The sequence below is a fragment of the Lissotriton vulgaris genome, chromosome 8, assembly GCF_964263255.1.
Source record: "Lissotriton vulgaris chromosome 8, aLisVul1.2, whole genome shotgun sequence".
NCBI classification, from domain to species: Eukaryota; Metazoa; Chordata; class Amphibia; order Caudata; family Salamandridae; genus Lissotriton; species Lissotriton vulgaris.
The window spans coordinates 1434844576-1434871133 of record NC_141696.1 but is presented as its reverse complement, the minus strand read 5'-3'; the positions used below and the strand labels follow the sequence as shown (position 1 = coordinate 1434871133).

At 48.5% G+C, this 26558-nt stretch overlaps 1 protein-coding gene across 1 annotated transcript in view; it reads left to right on the top strand.

The window, feature by feature from the left end:
- Nucleotides 1-26558, top strand: part of LOC147698893 (cell surface glycoprotein CD200 receptor 2-like) — a 242770-nt gene that overhangs the window by 103886 nt on the left and 112326 nt on the right. The window contains exon 2 of the mRNA XM_086935509.1: nt 10829-11143. Coding sequence (XP_086791635.1) covers nt 10829-11143 — 315 coding nt within the window. The remainder of the gene's footprint in view (nt 1-10828; nt 11144-26558) is intronic.

The window sequence follows — 26558 nt, the reverse complement described above, 5'->3', positions numbered from 1 at the left end:
TGCTGCACGTCCCCGGGTCAGACAACAAGTCGCGCTATGCCGGTGGGCGCCGCCATTTTGTGCAGCGCTGGGTAGGATTTCTTAAAGGGGCCACTCAGGATTTTCACGTGTCGTCCCCTGGTCACCCAACAATTGCACATGTAGTGATCCAGTGTACACATGGTTAGTACCTGCTGATCGGTGTTGGGCCAGCCATAGGTGGCGAGGGGGTCGCAGCATCTCGTTGTTTAGTAGACGCTCGCGGCGCCGGCCGCCATCTTGTCCACTTGCGCCGGTAATTTCGTAAGATGTTACTGGTTTACATCAATGGCTCGCTGTGTAGGCACCGTCGCTCTGCACATTCAAGGTTAGAGGTCCTCACATCCCTGAATCTTCGTTGTTCGGCGATCTTGGGGGAAGATAGATGGTTATAGACACGGTTTTGCAAGTCGTCCGGCGGAGCTGAGCAATCACCCAGCCATTCCGCTGTGCGCCCCCTAGCCTTCAAGTGGACTTGGCATATTAGTATAAAATATGCCTGGCGTGTGATTGGCTGGAGCTGGCTGGTGAGCCTGGCTCCAGGAAGGCTGTGTGGGTCTGTCCGGTGGTGAGTGTGAGATTAGCATGAGTGATGTGTGGGAGGAGTGTACCTGTGTCCTGGATGGGCTGGGTTTTCCCCACACAATGCTGGCTCCGCCCCCCTGTGGTGTGACTGATGACCCTAGCCCTGCCAGTGAAAGAAAGGGGTGGTTGGGCCATCAAGGGTACTCAAGAACCAGCTGCGACTGGTTTCTCCCCCACCCTGCACCTCCAAACAAAGGATTTAGGTGTATAAAAATGGGGCTGTGTCCCCACAGAAGTTGTTCTTGTTCCAGGATCCTGAGGGGGCTGCTGTTGCTGCTGCTGGGCCAGAGGACCGCCACTTGGGGTGTCTCCCTGCCTGGAGACCCAGTGTGCTGGCTCTGGGCCCAGCCTTGCCCCCCTTCCCCTTGAAAGGACCTTTGCTGGACTTTGTGCTAGCGCTTCATTTTCCTGAGAAGCGCTTGGGAGCGCTTTATTGTCTCGCTGGCGGCTGCCCACGCCGCAGATTCACCTTTTAAGTGACTTAGTTCGAGTGCCCACCTCGATTTCGTCCCCGTAATCACTGCCGCAGCCCAGGGCCGGGGAGAAGCAGAGGAGCAGCTGCTGGCGTCACCCGGGATCCGCGCTGCCATTGGCTGTGGCTGCAGGAGGCTCGCCGGGCGATCGGCGCCGTGATTGGAGGAGCACTTTAGTTTTGATTATAGCGCTGGGAGCGCTGTGTTAATTCCCCTTTTTGCGCTTGGAAGCGCTTTATCCCCCAGAGCCGGTGCCCACCCGGCATTTGCCCGCAAATCGCTTCTGCCGCCGCCCAGCGCCCGATCAGGAAGTCAGGCAAGCCGGGGGCGGGCCTCCGGGACAACCGGAACCGGAAGTGGGAGGGCGGGAGCCTACCCCGCCTCCCACGCAAGAGGAGTAGCGGCTGTTGTGAGCACCGGGGCAGGCAGGAGCCTACCCTGCGCCCCGGTGCACTCCCCCAGAAGACGAGAGGGAGAAGTCCGGCTGCCTGCCTGCCTGCCTCTACGGAGAGAGGGCGCGAGGAGCAAGAGACCCGACCGAGAAGAGAGCTGCAGTGTCCTGAGTCCGGTGAGTGGGGCTCTGTGTCCATTTGGGAAGAGGAGGGCGTCGGGGCACGTTGTCGGTGCCCGCCCCTCCCCTCCATCGCCAGGGCAGTTGTTGTGAAGTCCCAGAGGGCTTCAGGGGCTACTTGCTTCAAGGGCCCAGAGAGGCTCCAACGAGCGGGGGCATATCTCCATCCGGGGCCATTGTCAGTTTGAGTCCCCAGGAGGGGGACTCCGCCGATTTGCCCGCAGTTTGTGTTTGAGCCTGAAAGGCTCAATGGGGCATTTTTATTGACTGAGAGCCCAGAGAGGCTCAGGGGCCATTTGTTTATTCAGAGCCCAACGAGGCTCCAAGGGGACAGTCATTCTGCAGAGCCTGTGAGGCTCCCCCATCGTGTTGGCCCCATCATTGTGCTACCCAGTTGCCCAGCACTTTGTGGGCAACTGCCACGTTTAGGCCCTGACATTGGGACACAGGGACTGCCACAGGTGGTGGCTAATGTGGATTTGGCGCAATTGTGTTCTTACACCTCTGAATGTATTACGATGCATCATGTGTTTTCCCTCCTTACACCTCTGAATGAATGTTATGCATTGCATCATGTGTTATGTTCTTACACCCCTACAGGTAGTGTGATATGTAGGTGGTTGTTTTCTCCCTAGTACAGGTGGTGCTAGTGAGGTCCTGGTAACCAGTGATTGCTGGTTGTGTGCTCTATTTTTATATTTTGTGCTACAGTGATTTACATTCTAAGTGCTATTTCTAAAAAGTGTTACTTCTAAAAGTGCTGGTTCCTGACAGTGGTCCAGGTGGCCCTGTCTTGTAAATATCCCCTGTAAATTCTGCCCGTGCCCCTGGCACATTGTAAAGTGTGTGTTTTATCTAATGTGTTTTGGTGTAATACAAAGGCTATTTTTTATATATAACCTTGTGTGGAGTTTCCTTTGTGGTGGGCCTTGGGTGTTGTTGCTGGGGTGCGTGCGCAAATACTTAACTCATATCGCCTCCAAGTTTAGCCTTGCTGCTCGCGCCACGTTACCTAGAGGGTGAGTAGGGGTTATCTTGGCGTGTAACTCCCTTGCCCTGACTTAGGAGTGGTGGTCTCTGACTGACTTTGGCGCAAGCCCTGGCCAGCCGGGGATCCCATTTCTAACAGCAATCTCAGACAACGATCAGCCAGAGAAATTGGCTTCGCAAAAGGGTCAGTTTCAGGTGACGGGGTCAGCGTCCTACAGTTCACTCACAAGTCAGAAAAGGCCTAGTTAATGAGTGCATGAACAACGAAGCCCATGTAACTTTGTTCGTTCGGTTACCTCCATGGGCCTACGTGAGGGCAACACAAAATGGCGTCACGAACAACTCAGACAAAATGGAGTCCGGTCCGAGAATCACAGAACCTCAAACTTTAGGACTCCTAAAGGCCTTCTGTGAATACCGAAAGTCTTAAAATTAGGATTTTTCTTAATTTAGTAGTAGTAAAGTTAGGACTCCTAACTTTTCAATTTAGTAGTAATAAAGTTAGGACTCCTAACTTTAGGACTCCAAAAGCCTTCTGTGAATACCGAAAGTCTTAACATTAGGATTTTTCTCAATTTAGTAGTAGTAAAGTGATGACTCCTAACTTTAGGACTCCTAAATGCCTTCTGTGAATACCGAAAGTCTTAAAATTAGGATTTTTCTCAATTTAGTAGTAGTGAAGTTAGGACTCCTAACTTTAGGACTCCTAAATGCCTTCTGTGAATTCCGAAAGTCTTAAAATTAGGATTATTCTCAACTTTACTACTACTAAACTGAGAAAAATCCTAATTTTAAAACTTTCGGTATTCACAGAAGGCATTTAGGAGTTCTAAAGTTAGGAGCCCTAACTTTACTACTACTAAATTGAGAAAAGTCCTAATTTTAAGACTTTTGGTATTCACAGAAGGCATTTAGGAGTCCTAAAGTTAGGAGTCCTAACTTTAATACTACTAAACTGAGAAAAATCCTAATTTTAAGACTTTCGTTATTTACAGAAGGCATTTAGGAGTCCTAAAGTTAGGACTCCTAACTTCTGTGAATACCGAAATGAGTAAGTGTCTTCTGTGAATTCCAAAATGGTAGTAAGTTTAGGATTTTGTCTTAAGTTAGTTCTGTGAATCGGGCCCTTGCACTTCAGAAAAGCTCTATCTGAGCACACTTTCAAAGGGTACACTGACAAACGGTTTGACACCCAGACAATCTGGGGTCAGGGCAGTGAGGTAGGAAATTTCAAGCACCTCTATGGGTGGAACTCTCCAGAAACTTTGCCTGCTTCACAGTAGACACCAGGTATAAATTTTGGACCTCAGACCCAATTTGTCAGTGCACCTGTAGACCTTTGTAAGACTCAGAAGGACTGCTGTGCTGCTCTGCAAGAAGGACTGCTACTCTGTTGTCCTGCTGCCCTGCTGCCTGAGTGAAAGGACTGGACCTGCATCTTGAATCCAGGACCACCAGAGTGACTCCAAGGGCTAGTTGTCTGGTCCCCTGACCAGAGCCTCAGAGACAAAAGGCTCCAACCCTCTTGAACCCTGCACCTGGACTCTCTCTGCTGTGAGTCCTACCCTCCCAAGTGTTGCCACCCCAGTCCAAAAGCAGTGTGACACACCACCTCACATTGCATAGTAACTGCTGCTCAACTCAAGTCCGACACAGAACTTCACATTGCAGCTCTCAGTCTCATCAGAACGGCTGCCCTACAATGTAGCCTCAATACAGGCCTACACATTGTAAACCCCTTGATGACCGTATCCTAGATATTGGTGCATCACACTCCGCATCAAAAGCCCTGCAACTTCTTTGGATCTGGCCATAGCGTGACACATCTTTAGTACAAGCCCCTCATCGATGGCATCCTTGACTATGATGCAGCCTCGCAGCTTCCTAAATCGCTGCTGCCCGACACATCTCCATACCAGGACCTCGCATTGCCTCTGCTGTGCAACACATCCTCGACGTGGGATCTCGCAATTCTCCACAATCAGAATTTAAGGTACTCTTGTGTTAGTGGGCCTAATTTGGTCCCTTTATCTGGCCCATGCTCCATCGCGGTCGACCTGAAGTTGTGACTTTGTGCCGGTCAGGCACGACCAGATAGCCACAGTTGGCGCTTTGTGTTTTTTGGCACTATTTTCACTTAAATCTTTAAAATGTCATATCGCTGGTCCTTCAGGTTGGATGTGTATCATTTGTTCTTAAATAATTGATTACATTTCACCCTGCCATTCTAAATTGGAGTGGAGTTTTTCTTATGTTGTATTTTCACTTTATTACTGTTTGAAGTGTTGCAGAAATACTTTACACATAAGCCTCTATGTGATACGTTGTGCCAAGGTATCAGAGGGTTAAGCACACGTTAATTTTGGGGTTTGCTTCTGGTTCACCCTGACAGAGATAGTGGTTCCTGCCTCTCTGCCAGTAACCCCACTTTTAACAGCCCCACAGTGCTTAGTTTTAGCTGGTGGTTGCAGTTGGGCCTCACATGTACCACAGGCTTTGATCCAGAGCATGAGAGAAAAAAAAACAAAAGAGGGAAAGAATGAGGAAGACAAGACAAGAACACCAGTGACAAAGGGAGAAAAAAGCTCCTACAAGAGTGAGATAAAGGTGCAGGGATTGTCTGGTGATAGATGAAAGAGGCCAGAGGTAGAACCAACACACCGCTGCCTGGGTATTTAGCACCCTCCCTTTCGATAGTGTCAGTCGCAGGCATCTGAGCAAAACTTTGGGCCCTGAAACCTATTTGTTTATCATTTAAGCACTTCCCCTATACTGGCTGTACACCCCCATGCAATTCTAAGAATGTCAATGTGGGGATGGTTATCAACCCAGGAACCAAATAAGGAGCACAGCATAGGCCAGGTTCCAGCACATGTATGGGCATACATCGAACAAGCAAAAAACTAGGAGGAGGTCTGTGAATAAAATAGAATACTATGCTGCTCCCCCATGCCACAGCCCCCCATCTCTGTGTAGTGACCCAGAGTCACAGTCAGCAGTCTAGTGTTTCTTGAATGCCCTACACTAAACACCCACCCACCACTGATGTCACTGGTCAGGTGACACAGTTCTAATAAAAGGGGCCGAGCGCACGTGCTCTGGGCCAGTTGTACCCTGTAGCTGATGGTGTCTGTGTCAGTCATTCTCTAGCATGAGGGCCCAGGGCCCCCAACACAACATTGGCGACGAGGCGGGCGGACGCTAGCCACGCGTGCCGCAGAAGAAAAAGGAAAACCCCGGAAAGAAGAAGGGAAGTGCCCATGTGTAAGGCACCCCTCCGGGGAAGCGGCGCCAGCCGCCGAGAGGCCCGAGGGGCGTGTGCTGTGCCCCGGGCCTGAAGATCCATAAGGAGGTGACCGGGGGTCCACCCGCACCTCCATGCCCAGCGTGAGCCTCCCGGCGTGAGGAGACAGTATAGCGGACCGACCAGAGCCCACCTGTGCCAGCCGCAACCAAGCGCCACGTGAAGGCGTGGCCCAAAGTGCCCAGGAAGGAGCGGACCGACCGGAGCCCACCCGCGTCGGCCGCCAATGAGGCCCCACCGTGTGGTGACCGAAGCGGAGCCCACCCGCGAAGTGCAAAGGCCCGCCGGCCGAAGGTAGGACCATGCCGTGACCAGCACCGATAGCAGAGCCCACCCGCTACGAACATTGACCGTGCCCCAGCAGTGGTAAGCGGCGCCAGCATCGCCCGTAATTAAGCAGGACTCGTGGAGCCCACCCGCGGCCTGCCTGCAGCGACGCGGCGTCGGCCGCAACTGCCCCATATAAAAGCTAGGCTTGCGGAGCCCACCCGCGGCCTGCCTGCAGCGGCCCCTCCCCAGCCGCGTGTGTGGAGTGCGGCGAAGGGGTGAAAGAATGTACCGAAGAGCGCCCGCAGCGTGAGGGGGGCTGCCAGGCGCCTAAATAGCGGAAGCGGAGCCCACCGGCATGAAAATGACGCCCTGCCGGGCGAGACACGGCCTGGCCTGACCCGGCCCGCAGCGTGTGAAAGGCTGCCGGGCACTATCGTAGGAAAGCGGGAGCTCACCCCGCACGTGAGAAGCCATCGTTGGGGGTAGCAGAGCACCAGCTGAAGCAGCGACGGCAGCGGAGCCCACCCGCTGCCGTCGGAAGGGTGAGAGAAGCGGCCCGGTACAAGGATCGCCAGCGGGAGCCTACCCCGTCCCTTCAGCCCGCAGAGAAGCACCGAATGATCCGACACGCAAGGTGCGTGTGAAGAGCCCTGTAGGAGCGGAGCCCAACCGCGTTAAAACGCCGAAAAGTTATGCCCAGTCAAAGCGGAGCCCACCCGCAAGGCAACATAGCAGACCAAGCTTTACCCGTGGTGGAGATGAGGCGGAAAACAACTGTGACTCACCTGCGTCCAGGCGAGGCTCCTCTGTGAAGTCACCGGTTGGACTGCCAGCGGCACTGATCCCCACGTGGCCAGGAGAGCGTGAAGAGCCTGCCGCTGGGAGAAGCATGCACCAGGAGACAGTGTGGGCCCCAGGCTGTCCTAGTAAAGAGATCCAGAATGGAGGCCAGAGGCAGTGCAGATGAATGAGGGGGTGAAAGGAGCGAAGAGCGCACATCGTCCGTTACCCCCCTCTTTTCCCTGCAGAGACTGAGAACACCGCTAGAGACACGCGGAGGAAGGAGTACAACACTGCCACCTAGTGGCGAAGTCTCCAAACTGCAGGCTAAGAGAAACAAGCAAGCATTGCGCAAGCCCAAGGCTGCCAAAGCACTGAACGTGCCCCAGGACGATGTGAGGCACCCAGACATGCCAGAACGGTGCCAGAGCACCACACAGTGGTGAGGACAAGAGGCACTACGCAGCGACGTCCCAAGAGTGCAGGACTAGCACAGAGGCAACTGGGACCGCAGAAAGCAAAACAGGCCCACGGCAGAGGACACCACACAGCAAAAAGGAAGCCCGACTAAAGATGCAGCGCAATCTGCGCAGGACTGCGCATCAACACAAACTACAGTGTTCACAAGCCCACCGTCACTGCCCAGTGACACAGGACAGCATAGAACTGCGCAAGAATATGCCAGAAGAACAAGAACACTGCCTCACCAGACAGCGCAGGAACGCGCCAAAACCTTCAGGGACGCGCCAGGAGACATCGCCGGAAACTCCAGGACCGCGCAAGGAGTGACGGAACTCCACACCTCCGGACCGAACAGCACTGCGCAGAACGCGCAAGGAGTGAAGGAACTCCACACATCAGGACAGCACAGCATTGCGCAGGACCGCGCAAGGAGTGAAGGAACTCCACGCCACCACGACTGAGTAACGCAGGGATCGCGTCCTCGGAGACCTGTCAGTGGGTCACAGCGAAGATGACTTGCCAAAAAGTCACCGCCAGATGCGGACCAGTCGTCTGGTCACCCGAAAGAAAAGGAGAAGATGACCAGTCAGTTGGTCACCCCAAAAGAAAAGGAGAAGATGACCAGTCAGTTGGTTGCCCGGAAAGAAAAGGAGATGACCAGTCAGTTGGTCGCCCAGAAAAGAAAGGAAGCAGCTGACCGACCAGATGATCACCCGGAAAAGAGAAGGAGAAGCTGACAGTCAGAAGATCACGACTGCGAAGATATGCCAGAAGATCAAAGGCATAGTAACTGAATAGATCAAGAAGAGGTCCATGGACGGGACTCAGAAGAAGTCTGATGACACCGACCCGAAGTAAAGAAGGAGCGACAGGAAGAAAGGTGCGATGCCTGGTTTGGCCATCAGAAGAAGAGAAGGAGTGTCCTAAGGGTAGGACGCAACCAGGGAGATTCGTGTGGAGTGCACGCCACACGGAGATGGCCTGGGTGGTTGAAGAAAAGAAAAAGGACCGACCACATCGTGAAAGGAAAGGAGGAGGAGAAAAAGGGAAGCGAGTGCCACGGTGCCACTAGAAGATCACAAGAAGAGAGGAGGTGTGACCAGCCAACTCACACAAACATCAGGAGAAGATGGCGACATGCACCAGAACACCGGAGTGCAGTAGAGAACAAGGCCTGGCAGGAACACCGGCGGCACGAGTCAAAGACATCCACCTACAAGCCATCCATCCATGTGGCAATCGCAGAAGAGGGCAAGTTTGGACTGTTGACAACAATCTACCTTTGGGGTTGAGCGGAAGATTGGATGGCGAGAGTGCTCACACATCCGGCTGAGGAACTGACCACTTTCACACCAACCCGTGGCAGCCCAAGAAGCAAAGGCCTCAAGGGGCTCTGGTGGCAGCAAGTCCCGCAAGAGAGACAGATCCACAACGGTGCGTCTGCAAGACCCACTGAGAGGAAAGCTTCACGTGCAAGAAAAGAGTCAACAGCGTAACCTTCAGGTGGAACTAGGACACAACGGTGAAGATCGTGGAGCGCCCCGCTCACGGCCCGAAGGCTATGGTGGAGCAACATGACTGACAACACCAGTCCAGTGGAAGCCTGGCAAAGAGGTCCTCCCGGACATCTTGTGAGAGAAGAACACCGGCGAAGAGGGGCATCCTAGTGAGAGGGATGTATGCACCTACTCCTTTCATCTGCCCAGAAATACCTTGAAGCCTGCCCCGAGACATCACCAAGGACCAGGACTGAAGAGGAGAACCGAGAAGACAAACAATACTCGGATCACGTCACCCTTCTATCTAACTACCAACTGTCACCAGTGGTGCCAAGCAAAGGCAAGACCAAGAACAACGTCCAGGCGGCGCAGACAGAAGATAGGACCCGCCAAACAACGGCAAACCATGCCACAGTGACTCATGAGTCCTGGATGCAGCAACTACACCATCTGCGACCTGCAATCCACCAAAGAGACTCACTTCAAAGTATAGAGTCCAGTGTTATTTTGTATGTACATTTTTTCTTTCCCACAGGAGGAACTATGTTGTGTGGTTTTTGCGAACTACACTTTTCTCTCCCATAGGTTGGACTTTCATCTGCGACCTGCAATCCACCAAAGAGACTCACTTCAAAGTATAGAGTCCAGTGTTATTTTGTATGTACATTTTTCTTTCCCACAGGAGGAACTTTGTCGTGTGGTTTTTGTGAACTACACTTTTCTCTCCCATAGGTTGGACTTTCTTTTGTTTTCAATTTTCCCTGAAGTTTGGGAGGGATGTAGTGACCCAGAGTCACAGTCAGCAGTCTAGTGTTTCTTGTATGCCCTACACTAAACACCCACCCACCACTGATGTCACTGGTCAGGTGACACAGTTCTAATAAAAGGGGCCGAGCGCACGTGCTCTGGGCGAGTTGTACCCTGTAGCTGATGGTGTCTGTGTCAGTCATTCTCTAGCATGAGGGCCCAGGGCCCCCAACACGACACTCTGTATTCTACACGGGAGTTACTTGCACCCACCAAAAGACAGCTCCTATCTCTGGAGGCGACTGCACGAAGGAGACAGAATAAAACACGAGGGCATCGTGCTGGTCTCAGAATATAACAATGAAGTTGGATCCCCTGAAGCCCCGAGCCCACCCTCTCCACCGAGTGCAGCTGCTGCCACCTGACCCACCTCACCGCCCAGGTATCCCTTCTTAACTAGGAGCTGCCAGGATGCCATGCTGTCCGCCCGCTGCCATTGGCAAAGCCTATGGTGTACACCAAGCTGCGTTCAGTAGGCATGGATGGATGGGCACAGATCAGACTGGAAGCCAGTGGGGTTGGTTAACTGTCTGCACAGCAGCCCTAAGGTACTGCACGTGCCTCTAGTTATCAGCTTGGGCTGGGCACGTGATGCAGGTGGGCTTTGATGATTGGACCCTCACCTACACTGAAAACACGTATGACAATATAAACTCAGCCGGCTGCTTTGCAACACGAGGCCTTATCCAGTTACAAAGCAGCTGCAGTTCACATCCTGAAAGCAGCAGTCCCGCCCATGTCTATGCCTCCCTTGCTTTACAGGCTGGCAGCCCCCCAGTCGACCCCTGTCAATCTCTCCCTCTACCCCAGGGTTGGAAAAGGAACCGAAGCCGGCCGTTTAAAATAGAAAGTAAATGCATCTCAAATAATTCTGTCGATGTGGGTCTGACTGGGCCCATCACTCCTTGGGTACCGGTGCATTGCACCGGCTGCACCACGGGTGAGATACGTGTGAACTATATTGGTGCATGAAATGGTATGCAAGCTAGCCATCTCTGAGTCTGTACGCCTAGCTGCAATAATGTCCAGTACAATTAACTGCATTCCGTGTTCTCATTTTTTGTTCCAGTAAAAATATACACAATATTGAATGCAAGGAGTGGCCATGAGATTGCTATTAACTGCTCAGCTACACCGAGCGCCGTGCTGTTCCTGAGGACCTGGAAGATAACAACGCACAATATGTACTGCATTATGTCATTCAAAGCTGATGATGGAAAAACATTTACAAACTGCAGTGAGCACCTGGGATCGAAGCCTGGAATCGAAACTTTCTCTGTTCTCCTTATAAATCCAGTTGGAATAAAGGATGACGGAATTTACATCTGTGAAACTACATATGTGGATGATGTTTACTTCAGCTACATTACGTTGAATGTGCAAGGTAAGACTGATGCCAACTGGACAACTGATTCATGCCTCGGTTGCTATAGTATGTTAGAGCTACTGTGGGAGCGCGTGTGGAGGAAAACAGGGGGTTCTGGAGGCCATCGGGTTTGGGGGAAGCACCTAAAGGAGGGGCGGGGAGGCTGATGCTACATGCAGGCGAAGAGCCTGGACACAGTCGAGGTAGAGGAGGAGGTAGCAGCGGGTGGGACTGGAGGAAGCACCGGGTGCATGAGCTCCATGAGGAGCAGTGAGCAACTACTACTGTTTGGAGGTAGAAGGAACAGCGATGAGCAGAAGGCTGCAGTGCTTAACTTGAGCTGGTGGTTGCAGGTGGGGCCCACTGGCACCTGTTTCTGGGCGCCAGCACTTATCTTTCCTCATCAGACTTTGACCCAGGGCAAGAGATAGAAAAACACACAAGGGGGAGAAAGAGGAAAAGAAACGTGGAAAAAGAATGACAATGGGAGAAAGCCAGAACGAAAAAAAAACGTGCTGGAGTGCGTTTGAAGGGCAGGGAGTGTCTGGTCATGGATTAAAGATGCATGAGGGGGGATCAAGGCTACGAAGGCTTGGTATGCGCCACCAGGGTCTTCTGCAGCGCTGTTGGCAACTTCTAAGTACAGGTTTGGGGCCCAAGACTTATTATTTTACAAATTAAGCACTGGGGCTGTACGGACAGAAGAAAGCAGCAGACATGAACTTTGTAATAAGGGGCTTTGTCAGCAATCAGAGCGAGCGGGTGGAGAGCCTGGACACTGGTATAGGGGAAGTGGGCACCAGAGGAGGTGCAGAAAGACCAGAGGAAGCACAGGTTGTCAGTATATCTGTGCGGATGAATGACGGTACAACGTGTACTGTTTCAACACGTGCCTTTGCAACGCGTCTTTAACAACGCAAGTCGTTACAACGACTTGCGTTGTTTGGACGTGGATAGTAAATAGTATAATTTACTATTCTAACACCAGCCCCCGTGGATAGTAGGGAAGGTGTTGGAATAGTAAATATACTATTCTTTATCCTTTAGCGCCCTCCAGCGCAAGTCGTGGTTACGACTTGCGTTGTAAAGAACGTGGTGTAAAAGCACTGTGGGGTAACATCCGCGTTGAAAAGGATGTTCCCCTATCTGGGCACCAGGAGCCAGTGCTAGGCTGCAGACACAGTGCTTGTAGATCAAGCTTGTTGCTATACACGTACAGAGATCTTAAGAGATCTACAGCCCGCACTCGTATCACATATGCAGCTTGTATTGTACAGGGGCGTAGGAGACACTAAAATTCTGGGGGGGACAGGGACAACCTTGTGGATTTTCCATTGACCCTATACAAATCACCACCCGTTAAACAAATACATTCGCATCGTTTTGAAGTGAAATATTGAGAAAAGCAGGCATGTAGTCACAGTTTGCATGTATGCTTTATTGTTGTTTACATTCACATAGTAATCAGACCAAATGTTAAAAAAAATGTATATGAATCTTGCATCTTCATGCACCAAGCAAAAAAGGATGCTGACTCGGGTGAGGGCGTCATGGTTGCAAGTGCATTATGGCTTGAAAAGTACCTGCTGCTGCATTCCTGGTCTCCAGAAATTTTCAGGCAACAATAAAAATGTGAAGATAACTTTGGTAATTAATGATCTTTATTGAGAGAGATCAGAGGTCTGAGTACTGGAAGTTTTGACTCATGGTAAGGTAGCCACAGTTGGGTAATATGCCCGCTACAAAGATCGTGTACCACGCAGATCACAAAATGCATATAATGTAAATAGGTCAGTGAGTTACTGCTTTTGTCGGAGAGATTCTTTTGCTATTTGCAGTTTATAAGTTAAAATCCCTACACTGAACAGTGAGCTATTACCCTTCATCAAAGAGCTGCATGAAAACTGCAAAGTATAGATTAGAACGTTATGATTTTTACCCTGTCTTTCATTATCCTAAAGTTTGAAAATGGGTTCATTAGGATGGAAATCCATTCTGATTGTTAAAGAGAACCCCCAACCATGGTGTTATGTTTTAAATTCTGGATTTGTGCTTCTCTAGTGTTGCAAAGCCATCTGTGCCCTGGGCACTCCCCAACTTTTTGCTGACTGGTACTGGTGGTACCTGACTCTGACTGACCCTGGCCTCTGACTAACCAGGCCCAGGGCTAGTGCTATGTTGAAAGAGACACAAATACAGTAAAAACACCAACATACACTACGGTGCACTATGGGTTAGGGTACCTCCATGATTGACATGACCTCTCCTATTACATAATAGGGCATGGGTATTGAAACTACCTTTAAGTCCCTAGTATATATTAGGGTATAGTGGTTTAGAGGCCAGCACCCCTTCCTGCTCTTGCATGTGTGCACTGCTGTAGCCTGAGGTTAGTTTAAAAGCAGACCCGTGTTGGAGGACTGCTTTTAAAATGCAAATTGTGCCCAATCTTGACTTTTGAGTTTAGGGCACTTACAAATTGATAAACTACAATGTTGGGGAATATTAGGTATCCCCAGGGGTTCCCCTAGGTGTCCTAGGGGTTAGAGATCAGGTATCTACAAGGAAGGCCCTTATAAAATTAGTGTTATATGCTCTGGGTTTAGTGAAATTGCACATTTCACTGCCTACATTGTAGTATAGTGCTTCCCAAAAACGGCTTTTGTGCTCGGAGCACTGTGAAGTGAGGATCTGCAATATTTTGATATATTCAGAACCCCTAAAGTCTTTCCTATGTATTCTAGGGGTGGGGGTCCTGTAGGTATAAGGCGGATCCTTATACAGGCCCTGGTATTGGAGAAATTGGCCAGTTAATTTTTCCATTGCAGATCCCCGGCCCATAGATTAACACTGCAAGAGGTTATTAATTACTAACTGGAGAAAGGAAAGCCATACAACTAAGATTAAAGGACTCAGAAGAATGTTAATGATAAATGCAACAATGTGGTATTGTTGAATTTATTCTAAAATGTACAGACAAGAAGTTATAAGATTTTCTTGTCTGCAAGCCACAATTCAGCCCTCTAGTGCCCTGCCTTGATTTGTCAGAGGTGATTGGACTGGGTCTTTGAAGAGGTGATAAATGACTCCTGGAGTTAGGTGGCCTGTCTGAGAGTAGAGGTTGCTGGGCATACTCACTCCAACAGCAATTGTTGCGAGTATTTTCGTATAATTGTGCAAGATGCATCATACTTTCCAGAACCAACAGGCTTCCCGTCGTGGTACTAAACAACTCATTTACCTGCATATGTCATTAACCCCCAAATAAAAACACTGAGACTAACTAGCTCCAAAAGTAATTTTTACCAATGTTTGCGTACAGTTATGCAAACTGCCTCGTATTTGCCAGAACCAACAAGCTTCTTGCCGTAATACTGGGCACCTCCTGGCTAAACGCTCGTATGGTACTCGAGCGTACTCGTTATCTATGTCTCATTACCCTTAAACAGAGTCACCCGCTCCAACTTAGCCTCCTACCTCCCTTTCCTCAAAGAAATATGCTGCTACCGCACCTCTGTGTGGCGTCTCGGCTTGCACCGGCAAATTAAATACACCTGCGTTTACCTTGCAAGGCCTGCTGACAGCCTATCGAGAACTTCCTTACTCCTTATGGGCGCCGAACGAAAAATAGACCAATCAAATGAGCTCATATTTCCAAAACTGTGTTAAACATTTTGGACTGGTTTTAGGTGTTACTTATTGGTATTATAAGCACACATATAACTGCTATATGGAATCACTAAAAGGCCTGCTATTGAGTAAAAAGCCCAATTTTGAAACCTACATTGTTACTTTTAGGTGTTTTAAGCACATATAGCGACTAAATATGAATCCTAATTTTAGTTATAAAACCTACTTTTAGAATTCATATACAGCCAAAAAAGGCTGTTATTATTATCTATGAAAAAAAGTCTAGTGGAGATGCCACATATTAAAAAGTATAAAAGTTTATCCAGGTATAAAATACAACTTTATATTGCAGTCCCTCCAATAATGCATGCGAACATTCCCAGTATTTTATTGCAGTCCCTTCACTAAAGCATGCAACAAATATCAGGGTAAATTCCACATATTATAAAAAGGTGATATAAACACTCAGGGGCAGATTTACAAGCACCTTGCGCCTCTTTTACGCCGCTGTTGCGTCACTTTTGTGACGCAGCGGCGGCGGAAAAGATGTGCCATGGTGTGGGATATTTACAACGTGATGCATCTGCGAGATGCATCACGTTGTAAAGCCCTGCGTCAGAAGGAGGCGTTCTGGCTCAGGAGGGGGGTGTTCCGGCGCATCAACTACTCAAAAGGCTGGAATCCCTCGATTGTCTACAATTATGAATGTGGAATTTACATTTTTCACATTTTAATCATGTTTTTAGTTCCTGGCAAATTGATATTAAAACTATCTGGGTATGTTGTGATGCCTCACATGTATAGGTAATGTATGCTAGGAGAGTTTTATGTAATCATGGCAGTGACGACTGGGGTAGCACCTGGAAATACTTGCACTAAGTGAATGCTGGCTTGGCCTGTTCATATAGATGTGGTGCGTAGCTTATTGTGGGCTCTGGAAGGTCATTAATGGGACTAGTTTTATTGAGGAAGTTTGAAATACCAATATGGAAAGTTGATTTTGCCACATCAATGCACTCTGATATGCTTTAACTCAGCAGGTATGTACAAAAAATAGATGTGTATCCTTATATTTCAGTCGGACCCTTGAAGTCATGAAATTATTGCTATGAATTATTACATTTGTGGAATTGCTATTTTATTAATGTTAACTAAAAGACGACTTTCAAACAAGAGAGGACTTCGACTTTCTGCTTTTTTTCCGTTGGACAAAATCACATTGCTTGCTATCAGGATACTTAAAGTGAACTATTTTTCCAACTCAACAACCTATCCCATAGATGTGCATACAAATAAATAATTTAACATTATTCCTTTGCACTCCGTTTCTTCCATTTTCATATTAATCATAGTAATAAGCAAAAGGCTTCTTCTCAAAACTTACCTACTTGGTGTCTGCATACTTTGTAATGCCCCATTTGATTAGTGGTAATATCCTGTCACAACGTAACCCAGATGCGTGCTTATACTACGACTAATTCTAATTTGTTTTAATGTTCCAGGGTCAGGTGAGTTTCAACTGCTTAAAATAAACATTTAAGCAGAACAGTAGCCTTTGAGTGACTGAATTGCGCAGGTAGTGTGAATAAGGTCAGGTCGGTGCTGGGGAAGGGCAGGATGCAGACAGCAATAAACAAACGACTTCTCTCCCTTTGTCCTGAAGTGCAGACTGCAGGCAGCCGGGGTAGCGAGAACGAGGTGTTAATTGATTCCTGGAGCTTTGCAGCACACAAAAGGTAACGTCACACAGGTTAAGCACAGGGCCATTGGCACGTCAAAGCACTAGATATTTTTACGTGTCAATGGCCCAGCAACTAATAGGAGAGAGAGGACAAGTTATTTCGTCCCCTCATCCCCCCACCCTTGTCCCCCGTGTCCCCCCCACTAGAAAATCTGGGGGGGATACGTCCCCCGCGTCCCCCACACTTCCTACGCCCATGGTATTGTATATTTTATTCTAGTATTTGTATAGCGCTTCCCATCCCTGAGTTGGTCACTGAAGCACGGGTCCATGAGAGCAGCATGCTACACGGGGTGATTGTGTGGTAGGAAGAGTATTGTCTTTGAGCCTGTGTCGGAAATGTTTCCAGGTCCTGCATGTTGACCACCGAGGTGCAGTTATTGTTTTATGAAATGCAGCGCTTAGTGGTGTGATGGATGAGATCTTAACCTTGGCTGAGCATCTGGCTCAGAGTACTCTTAAAGCGTTTGGAGGACATCAGCACATGACATGTCACGCTCCAACCGCACTCCCATGACACAGCCAAATATGAGTTGAAAAGTGTGTCTGCACATGCACATAACAGATTTAAAGTAAAATATTCTCCTAATACTTCCAACTTAATCTGCAAAAAAAATTAACAATTTATAAAGAAAATATTCCCGAAATCTGTGAAGAAAGAATTTGTGGGAAGATTACAAACGTTCTCTTATGTTTTGGGATATATTCAAAGTGCACATACACTGGAAAATCATGGGCCCTTTCCGAGGGTTACAACACAATCAAACCCAAAAAGTGATGTTTTTTATTCGAAAACATTTTGGTGTAGATTGGAATGAGGTGGACAGTGAAAAGCACATACCGTCTAGTATCTCAATCTAGTATGCATAAAATAAGACATACATTAATAATCTGTTTCTAGTTATTTTCCATCTATATTTGGAAAGGAAAATAACATTCTGCCCAGAACATTATATGGCATACAATATATTGACAACTGCCAAATAATTCCATGTCGTAAGGATTGTTGGAGCGCAATGGTGCTCCTCAATTTGTAGGGCTGCCTCATAATCACGAGTAGTCTGCATCCGCATATATTCCTTTGTTGTGTTAACATTTGGTTGCTAGGGTGAAAGTGAAATCATAGAAATGTTTCATGCCATGCAAAGACGCAACGTGGCATTTGTAGTCTGAATTATGTAACGCTTAGCATTTATTGGAATTGCTAAACGATGTTGCTCACATGTAATGTAGTATTTTTGGTTTAAACATGCACCATATTAAAGACTGCACGTAGATGTGACTAGTTGTGCTTAATGTGTAGGATTTCATAAACTACTTCCAATGAAAAATGCATTTGACATGCCTATGTAACATGATGATTTAGAAAGGCCTAAATGAAATGTACACTTGTGTGTATATTTGAAGGGCCTAAGTGCTTTACTCTTATGTTGGCCGATTTCTGTAGGCCTGAAATGTATTTCCCCTGGAAGCTCTCAGCTAGACTTGTTAGTGAATGTCATGTGTATGCTGAATTTGTTCTGTTCTCAAGTTTCTGTTGCAGGTGGAAAAAGTCGTCTTTGTTAGCTTGAATAACTCCTTTTGTTTTAAGAGTTAGGCTCGGGGAGGAGAGGATGCTTTTATTCTTGGAATGTTGATAATTGGGAGACGGTGTTCTTCCTCACTGAAGGAGGCCTCAGAATCAAGGTCATCGAGCCTGGAGCTGGGAGTATCAAAACGAATGGAAAATCATCTATGAGAAATGCCCAGCAAGATGAGGTGATCTGTGGGCGTGTTATACATTTCCGTGTTTAGTATTAGGGACAGTGCCCTGGGAGTTGTGAAAGGAGAAGAGGAGAGGAGATCAAAGGAGAGAGAAGAGAGAGCATCTTAGAACAAGCTCTGTAGCTTTGGCTACTTCATCCATACAACGTGAGTGCACTTCTTAGGAAGTCTACACGTGCAGACACATTTTCCTGATCTTGCCTGGGGAATGTTAAGTGGGGATGTCATGGTAGTGGTAGTGTAGGGTTAGGATTCCGTTTTTCCAGCACGTTTGGCAAACACTTGGGTTCTAGAGACTGTTCAGTTTTACAAACTGGAGCTCTATAGTTCCCGATACAAAGCCTTCACCCTCCAATAATGTATTTTTCCCAACAAGAGCAAGATTTTATCTCCTCCGAAATTCATACCCTTCTTCAAAAAGGTGCCATAGAGGTCTCACTCTCAACCCCTCACCCACATGGATTTCTCAGCTGCATCTTCCTGGTGGACATCGCCGACTTCATCAGCCCACACGCCCTCCCCTCCGCTGACTACATCCTCCTCGGGGACCTCAACTTCCACCTGGAGAACAACAACGACCGCAACACCACCACCCTGCTGGACAACCTCGCCAACCTCGGACTCAAGCAACTGGTGACCACCCCCACCCACTACGCCGGCCACACGCTTGACCCCGTCTTCTCCTCCAGCAAGGACATCTCCTTCAGCCACGCCACCGGACTCCACTGGACGGACCACACCTGCGTCCACTTCAGCTTCAGAAGGACCACGCTCCACCACCACCAGCAACAGGTTCCCCGCAGAAGCTGGAACAAGATCACAGCCGACCAGCTCGCCGCATCCCTGAGCCAGAACCCTCCCGCCAGCTCAGCAAACCCCAACCAAGCCGCCAACAACCTCATGAGGTGGATCAGCAACTGCGCAGATGACCTCGCTCCACTGAAGACCCCTCCCTGCAGACCCGGCAGCAAGAAAGCATCCTGGTTCACCGACGAACTCAAGAGCTCCAAGAAGAACTGCTGAGCCCTCGAGAAAACCTGGCGCAGAGACCCGGCACCAGACAACATGACCACCCTCAAAACCGCATTCAAGGAATGACTGGACAACAACACCCACAACAGCAAGGAACTCTTCAACATCGTCAAAGAGCTCTCCAACCCCAGCGCCGGAAACAACAACATCACCCCATCGCAAGACCTCTGCAACTCGCTCGCCTCGTTCTTCCTCAGCAAGATCGCAGACATACACAACAGCTTCAGCACACAGCCGACGCACCCTACAACCGCACCAACGCCCCCCACCACCACCCTCCGCGCCTGGACCCCGATCAACACCAAAGACACCGTCCGCACGATGAACTCCACCCACTCCGGATCACCAACCGACCCCTGCCCTCACCACGTCTTCAACAAGGCCGACTCCGTCATCGCACCCCATTTACGGGACATCATCAACGCCTCCTTCGACCCCGCAACCTTCCCAGAGAGCTGGAAGCACGCCGAACTCAGCACCCTACTGAAGAAACCATCAGCAGACCCCACCGGCCTCAAAAACTACCGCCCCATCTCGCTCCTCCCGTTTCCTGCCAAAGTCATCGAGAAGACCGACAACAAACAGCTGGCCGCCTTCCTCGAGACGAATGGATCCCTCGACCACTTGCAGTCTGGCTTCCGGGCCAACCACAGTACCGAGACCGCCCTCATCGCAGCCACCGACGACATCCGAACCCTGCTCGACAATGGAGAAACAGCGGCCCTCATCCTCCTGGACCTCTCCGCGGCATTCAAAACGGTCTGCGACCGCACCCTAGTGCAGCGCCTCAACAACATCGGAATCCAGGAGAAGGCACTGGACTGGATCATCTCCTTCCTCGCCGGAAGAACACAGAGAGTCCGCCTCCCCCCGTTCAGATCAGAAGCCACCGAAGTCATCTGCGGCGTACCACAAGGATCATCACTCAGCCCCACACTGTTCAACATCTACATGAGCCCCTTCGCGGCCATCGCACGCCAACACAACCTCAACATCATCTCCTACGCCGACGACACCCAGCTGATCCTCTCCCTCAACAACGACCCCGCCACCGCCAGAACCAACCTACACGAAGGGATGAAAGACGTAGCCGAGTGGATGATGAACAGCCGCCTGAAACTGAACTCAGATAAGACGGAAGTCCTCATCCTGGGATCATCGCCCTCCGCCTGGGATGACTCCTGGTGGCCCCCTGCCCTGGGCAGCGCACCCAAACCAACAGACCACGCACGCAACCTGGGCTTCATCCTGGACTCCTCCCTCTCCATGACCAGACAAGTCAACGCCGTCTCCTCGTCATGCTTCAACATCCTTCGCATGCTACGTAAGTTCTTCGGGTGGATCCCCACCGAAACCAGGAAGACGGTCACCCAGGCCCTCGTCACCAGCCGACTGGACTACGGCAACTCCCTCTACGCCGGAACCACTGCAAAACTCCAGAAAAGACTCCAGCGCATTCAGAACGCCTCAGCACGACTCATCCTGGACATCCCCCGACACAGCCACATCTCCGCACACCTGAGAAACCTGCACTGGCTCCCCATCAGCAAGAGAATCACGTTCCGAGTCCTCACCCACGCACACAAAGCTCTCCACAACCAAGGCCCAAGATACCTCAACGACCGCCTGAACTTCTACACTCCCACTGCCAGCTTCGACAGACCAGCCACGCCCTCGCCACCATCCCCCGCATCCGAAGAGCCACAACGGGAGGAAGATCCTTCTCCTACCTGGCCGCCAAGACGTGGAACTCCCTCCCCCCCCCCCCCACCTCCGCCTGACCCAAGACCACCTCGCCTTCAGGAAGCAGCTCAAGACCTGGCTGTTCGAGCAGTAGCGGACCCCCCTACCCCAAGCGCCTTGAGACCCTCCGGATGAGTAGCGCGCTATACAAATGCTTTGATTGATTGATTGATTGATTGAGAAGAAGGGTGGCGGTTCTCATCTGGTGTTGAAGCTCAAGGTCTTCATTGGTTGTGTTGTCTACCCCCCACCACCCACTCCCACAGCCGGACAGCGATCTGGAATTTCTTACTCAAAGCTGCTAAACCTGCGGTAGAAATATTGATAAAGTGGTATGTGTGCCATTTTCTTGTTTTTCTTCAAAACAAGGTAAAAGCATCACTGTTTCCTGAGCCCAGACCCTCCTTTTTGCTTGCCATTGGTCTGCCCTGTTTTTGGTTGTTGATGCATTGGGGTGCAGGAGCCACCATCCTGAGATGGAATGCTTACAAATATGATAAAAATGTGCCTTCTGACATGGACGTGATGCACCTGGACTTGTTGAGGAACCAGTGGACATTTTAAGGGTTCTGTGCTGGTATTGTCTTAGGGTGTTTTACCAGATAAACTGTTTGTATTATTTGACATTTGTCTTTTCAGATGCCTCGTAGTGTTGAAAGCCTTCATCATAGTAGGCTAGGTTTAAGTTTGGGTAATATCAGGGAAATATAAGTTTAAATACCAGCAGGGTTGGCTCAGCCTTTAGGCTGGTGTAATCAAATATCCTGAACATTTACCCTGCATTTTCTTCTCCTCGCTTGGTAAAATGTGTTTTCTGCATTACACTTTTGCCATCTCCCGAGTGTGTGAGTGCATTATCTCCTCAGTGCGCCTAGGGCTGTCACAGTGGCCCCTTTTGTTAGAGTGCATAGGGTCATTGACCGTCCTTACTGTTTGTGTTGCTGCAGGAGGACGTTGAAGGCTGAAGGCTACAGACTGAGAGGAAGGTGGATGTGTCGGTGTGTGTGAATGTGTGTTTATGAACGGGTGTGAGTTAGCATAGTCTGGTGTGCGCATGTGACTTTTAGTAATTGCTTGTGTGTACACATGTGTATGATTGTTTTATGTCTCGGAGGGTGAAGGGAGCTGGTAGAGTGTTATCCACAAGCTAGTGAAATCTTCCTTAAATCTATCTGTGGGAGAGCACCCATATATGCAAGTTATCTAATTGGGGCTGAGAGTGTCCAAAGGTGTGTTATAGCAAGTTAATGGACCATGGGTATCCGTGTAAACAAAACCAGCAAGTAGAGAATTAAATAATGTTTAGTAGAGAAGTTATGCATGAGGCAGGCTCATAAATGGGATAACTGCTAATGGAGGCCTGGGCAACGCAATTCATAAATAATCCATATTAATCAAATGTACACTGTTAGACCTGGCTTTTCCAGCGGGTTTATCCCAAGACATTTTGCTTTTTGGCCTTCTGTTTCTGACCCTTGTTGGGTTTATGACTCTGGGCACTTTACCACTGCTGATCAGTGCTAAAGTGCATGTGCTCTCCCTGAAAATTGTGTTTATGGATTGGTGATTCCATGATTGGCATATATGATTTACTGGTAAGTCCCTAGTACAGTGCACTGTGTATGCACTTGGCCTATAAATCAAATGCTGCTAGTGGTCCTGCAGCACTGATTGTGCCACCCACATGAGCAGCCTGTAAATGTAACTCAGACCTACCACTGCAGTGTCTGTTCGCAGTTTGTACTCCCATGTCAACCTGGCAAGGACACCCTCTTGCTAGGCCCTAATCTTCTTTTTTCTTACATATGAGTCACCTCTAAGGTACCCCTTTCGGCAGGGTGCAGTGTATGTGAAAGGTAGGACATGCCCTGATGTGTGTGGCATGTCCTGATAGTGAAATACTGTCAATTTCGTTTTTCACTATTGAGAGGCCATCTGTCCAATAGGACAGAATGGGAGTTCATTTATAACATCTTATAATTATAACTTCCCATTGGGACAAGATAGAAAGCTGGAGTTTAGTATGCCTGAACTCAGAATATAAAAAATGCATCTTTTAGTAAAGATATTTTTTATATTGTGTGTTTGAAAATACAATTTTTAGAAAATGGGTATGTTCTTGGTTTGACAGTCTGGCTTTTGAATAATAAGGGCTGGGGACGTGGATTCTCTCAGACGGCCACTGGAGAGGGTTGATGTGTGTCCTGCCTTTCCTGGATGAGTCAGGCTGGCCTGAATAGAGCTGGGCTGCATTTAGAGTAGGGGGAGGACATTTCTTTCACACCTGAATGGGCCTGGTCTTCCTTGGACAATGCTGACTCCACCTCCTACCGGGCAGCTGCACCAGAGAGGACAGAACTGGTTTTGGCTGGGCAAAGAGCTTCTCTGCCCACAGAGAAAAAAATAAATTTGTGCAATAAAAAGTGGGGCCCAAACCCCTGAACCTTAGATTACTGCTGAACTAAGGAACCTGCCAGGAAGAAGAACCAGGAAAACTGGAGGAGGAGTACTGTCCCTGTGCTGTGTGCTGTTGCGGTTGGCCTGCAGAGGTTGCTTCTATCTTGGGCAAAGAAAGGACTGGACTCTGCTTTCATCATCCCGCTGTTAGTTTTCTCCAAGGGCTTGAAGTAGAGCTTGCCTCCTGTTGGAAGTCTCATGGATAAAAAAGACTTCAAAGATTACTTCTGGGATTCAAGTGGTACTTTGCCAAGGAGAAGAGCTGGATAAACTGAGCAGAAGTACTGACACTTTGCTGTGTATTGTCTGGGGTTGGCCCGCAGTGACTGTTTCTGCCAAGGAAAGGACAAGGACTTTGATGTGTGCTGTGCAGTCTGGCTTTTTTAAGTAGATTGGGTTTTGCCCAGCTACCCACCCAAGTTACACCTAAGTAAGGCTTCCTGTATGAAAAGTGGTGCAAAGAAGCACAAAGAGCTATCTGTGCATGAGAAAAGGGCTCTGTTTTAGCACAAAATACTTTTTACCCTGTAAAGTAAACACCCTTGCAAGAGTAAGAGCTGCTTTGTTCCACTTTGTGTGGCTTTGCCCTGGCCCAAAAACTTAGTGTAGAAAAGTGGGTCATTGGTTGAAAAGGGTGTAAGCCCTTCTCAAGCAATAAAACCTCAATCTTTTGCAGGGTGAACAATAAAAGTTACTAAATTAAACTTTGCTTAACCCTCTGGAAGCTTGGCACAAAAGCAGTCAGCCTTAACTCAGAGCACTGTGTTAAGTATTGCAGCACACAAACAGTAAAAAAGTGTAATCACATCACAAGACAAATCGCAAACCAATTTCGAAAAATAGAGCCCGGAACAACAAAAATCCAATCCGTACTACTGGAGATATACAATTTCAAAGTTTTAGGTTAAGTATAGGCCTAAAATAATAAAACACTATTCTGGGTCATCTGATAATGCTAGACCATGGAAACTTCAGACCGACCATGATGGTGTACAGGCCGGATACAGGGACCAGTTTATTTCTGCTGAAAAAGTTACCTTTTCAGATTCTGGCGCAAGGAGTCCAGAACTTCATGATTTCTCCTTTTCTTGTAGAGAAGTGCACTTTGATGCCAGCCAGGGTCTCAGACTTGGAGAGGCACATTTGGGGATCAGGAAATTGCTCTACCAGAGGCCAGCAGGGCTCAGGCATAAACAGCTGTGCCCCCAACCATCCTGCCTACACACTAGAAGGGGGATGAGAACACACTGCCTCACATCACAGCACACTTCGCCCCTTGACATTATGGTAAATGCAGTACAATGTTCGCGCTTACTTGAATATTAGCTGTAGTTTGTCACCAGAGTAGGTGCAGATAGTGCATTTCTTCTGTGGACATGTTTCTGGATGTTATCCTTCATCAGTATAGATCAGAAAAAGCAATTACATCAGGGGTTGTTGGGAATATTGCCACAGTCCTCCCAGGGTTCAGTACCTGTCACTGGCACACAGGTGCCTCTCCAAACGCTTGTCAGCTCGCTGGCTCAAGAGAGCCTTTTTAAACTGTAGTGGGATGGGAGCACACTGCCTCATATCACAGCTTTTGGAGATGCACCTAAAATCCAGAAACACGTGTTTAGAGATGTCAGGGCTTGCTCAAAAAACTTGGCACCTGCTTCACGAATCTGTGCTATAATGAACAAATCAAGCTCAAGACATATGGCAGCTGGCAGGTGTTGTAAGTTACCTACCTACCTGTTGCCTGAGACTTTGCAGAAGAATTGGAAGGCAAAGAAGACGTTCTGCAGGAGTTGCAGGTCTAGTCATCGCCTAGCCAAAAATCTTGCAAGAGTTTATGGGAAACTTAGAAGTGCTGCGCACTTCACCCCAGACTGCTCAACAGTAGAGTTGCTCTAATCGCACTTGCGCTAATTAGTTAGTTAGAAGCTAGGGTCGTGTCTCCGTTATGCACAAGTTGCAGTATTAGTGTTACATTAGTGTCTTCCGAGAGCGAGGGTGTAGTTAGATAGTTCCTTTTAGGAACAGCAGATCAATAATGTTCAAGCAAACAACTACTTCCTAACAGAAAAATCATCACAGAAACCTTGCGGTAGAATCAGGAAGTGATGAATACTTACCAGGATGAAGCAGTCTTGTACTGAAAGGAGAGTTTGACTTCGAGAAGAATTTGGAGTCCAGGCAAGTATCTAAATCTGTTTAAAGAGAAAAAGAAAAGTCAGTTACTTTTAAAAAGAAAACAATGGAATGTAAATGTGTATATTATGAAAAAACAAAAGAAACAGAAACAGCCATATTGAAAGTGCAAGTTAGAAGAATATAAAGATAAAAGATTGCAGAGTCAGTTCTGGAAGACATCTACACGGAATACAGTCAATACAGTTTACCATCATTAGAAGAGTAGCTAACGACCTTAGTCTAGAGGGTAAGAGTGTTAAAGACAATACCAGAAAAAAAAGAACAGGACAGAGAGAGAATAGGGAATAGTGTGAGAGTATTACTTTGTTTTAATTGTATTTTCAGCTCATCCAGTGTCTCCTAAAAAAGATCCTCCAGTAAGACGAATAAGAACAGGTTGAAAAGAGTATTGAGGCGAACCCAAGAAAATCTAGACAAGGCAGTCTCTTCTCTCTATCCCTATCCCCTTTCCCCCTTGGAGTTCAGTTAGAGCCCCATCAGAAATTGGAGGCTGAGACGGATTCTGTGGTGGGAGTTGGAATTAGTGCATTGTGCTGCTCCTGTGAAGTTCTGGACTTACCTCTGAGTACTTATGCTCCTTGAGAAGAGATGAACAGCACTATCCGCACCAACTCTGGTGAAAAATTGCAATTAATATTCAAGTAAGCGCAAACATTGTACTGCATTTACCATAATGCAAAGCGCCGAACTGCGCTGTGATGTGAGGCAGTGAGCTCCCATCTCGCTTCTGCCTACACACTAGTTTCCTATTGTTCGCTGTCTGGTCCCTAAACGCATACTTAATATGAGAGTCATTAACAGGCCTAGGCAGCTGGAAACTCCTACAAGGGCTTAGAAACCTTTTGGCAGGAAAATTATACATTTCTAAAA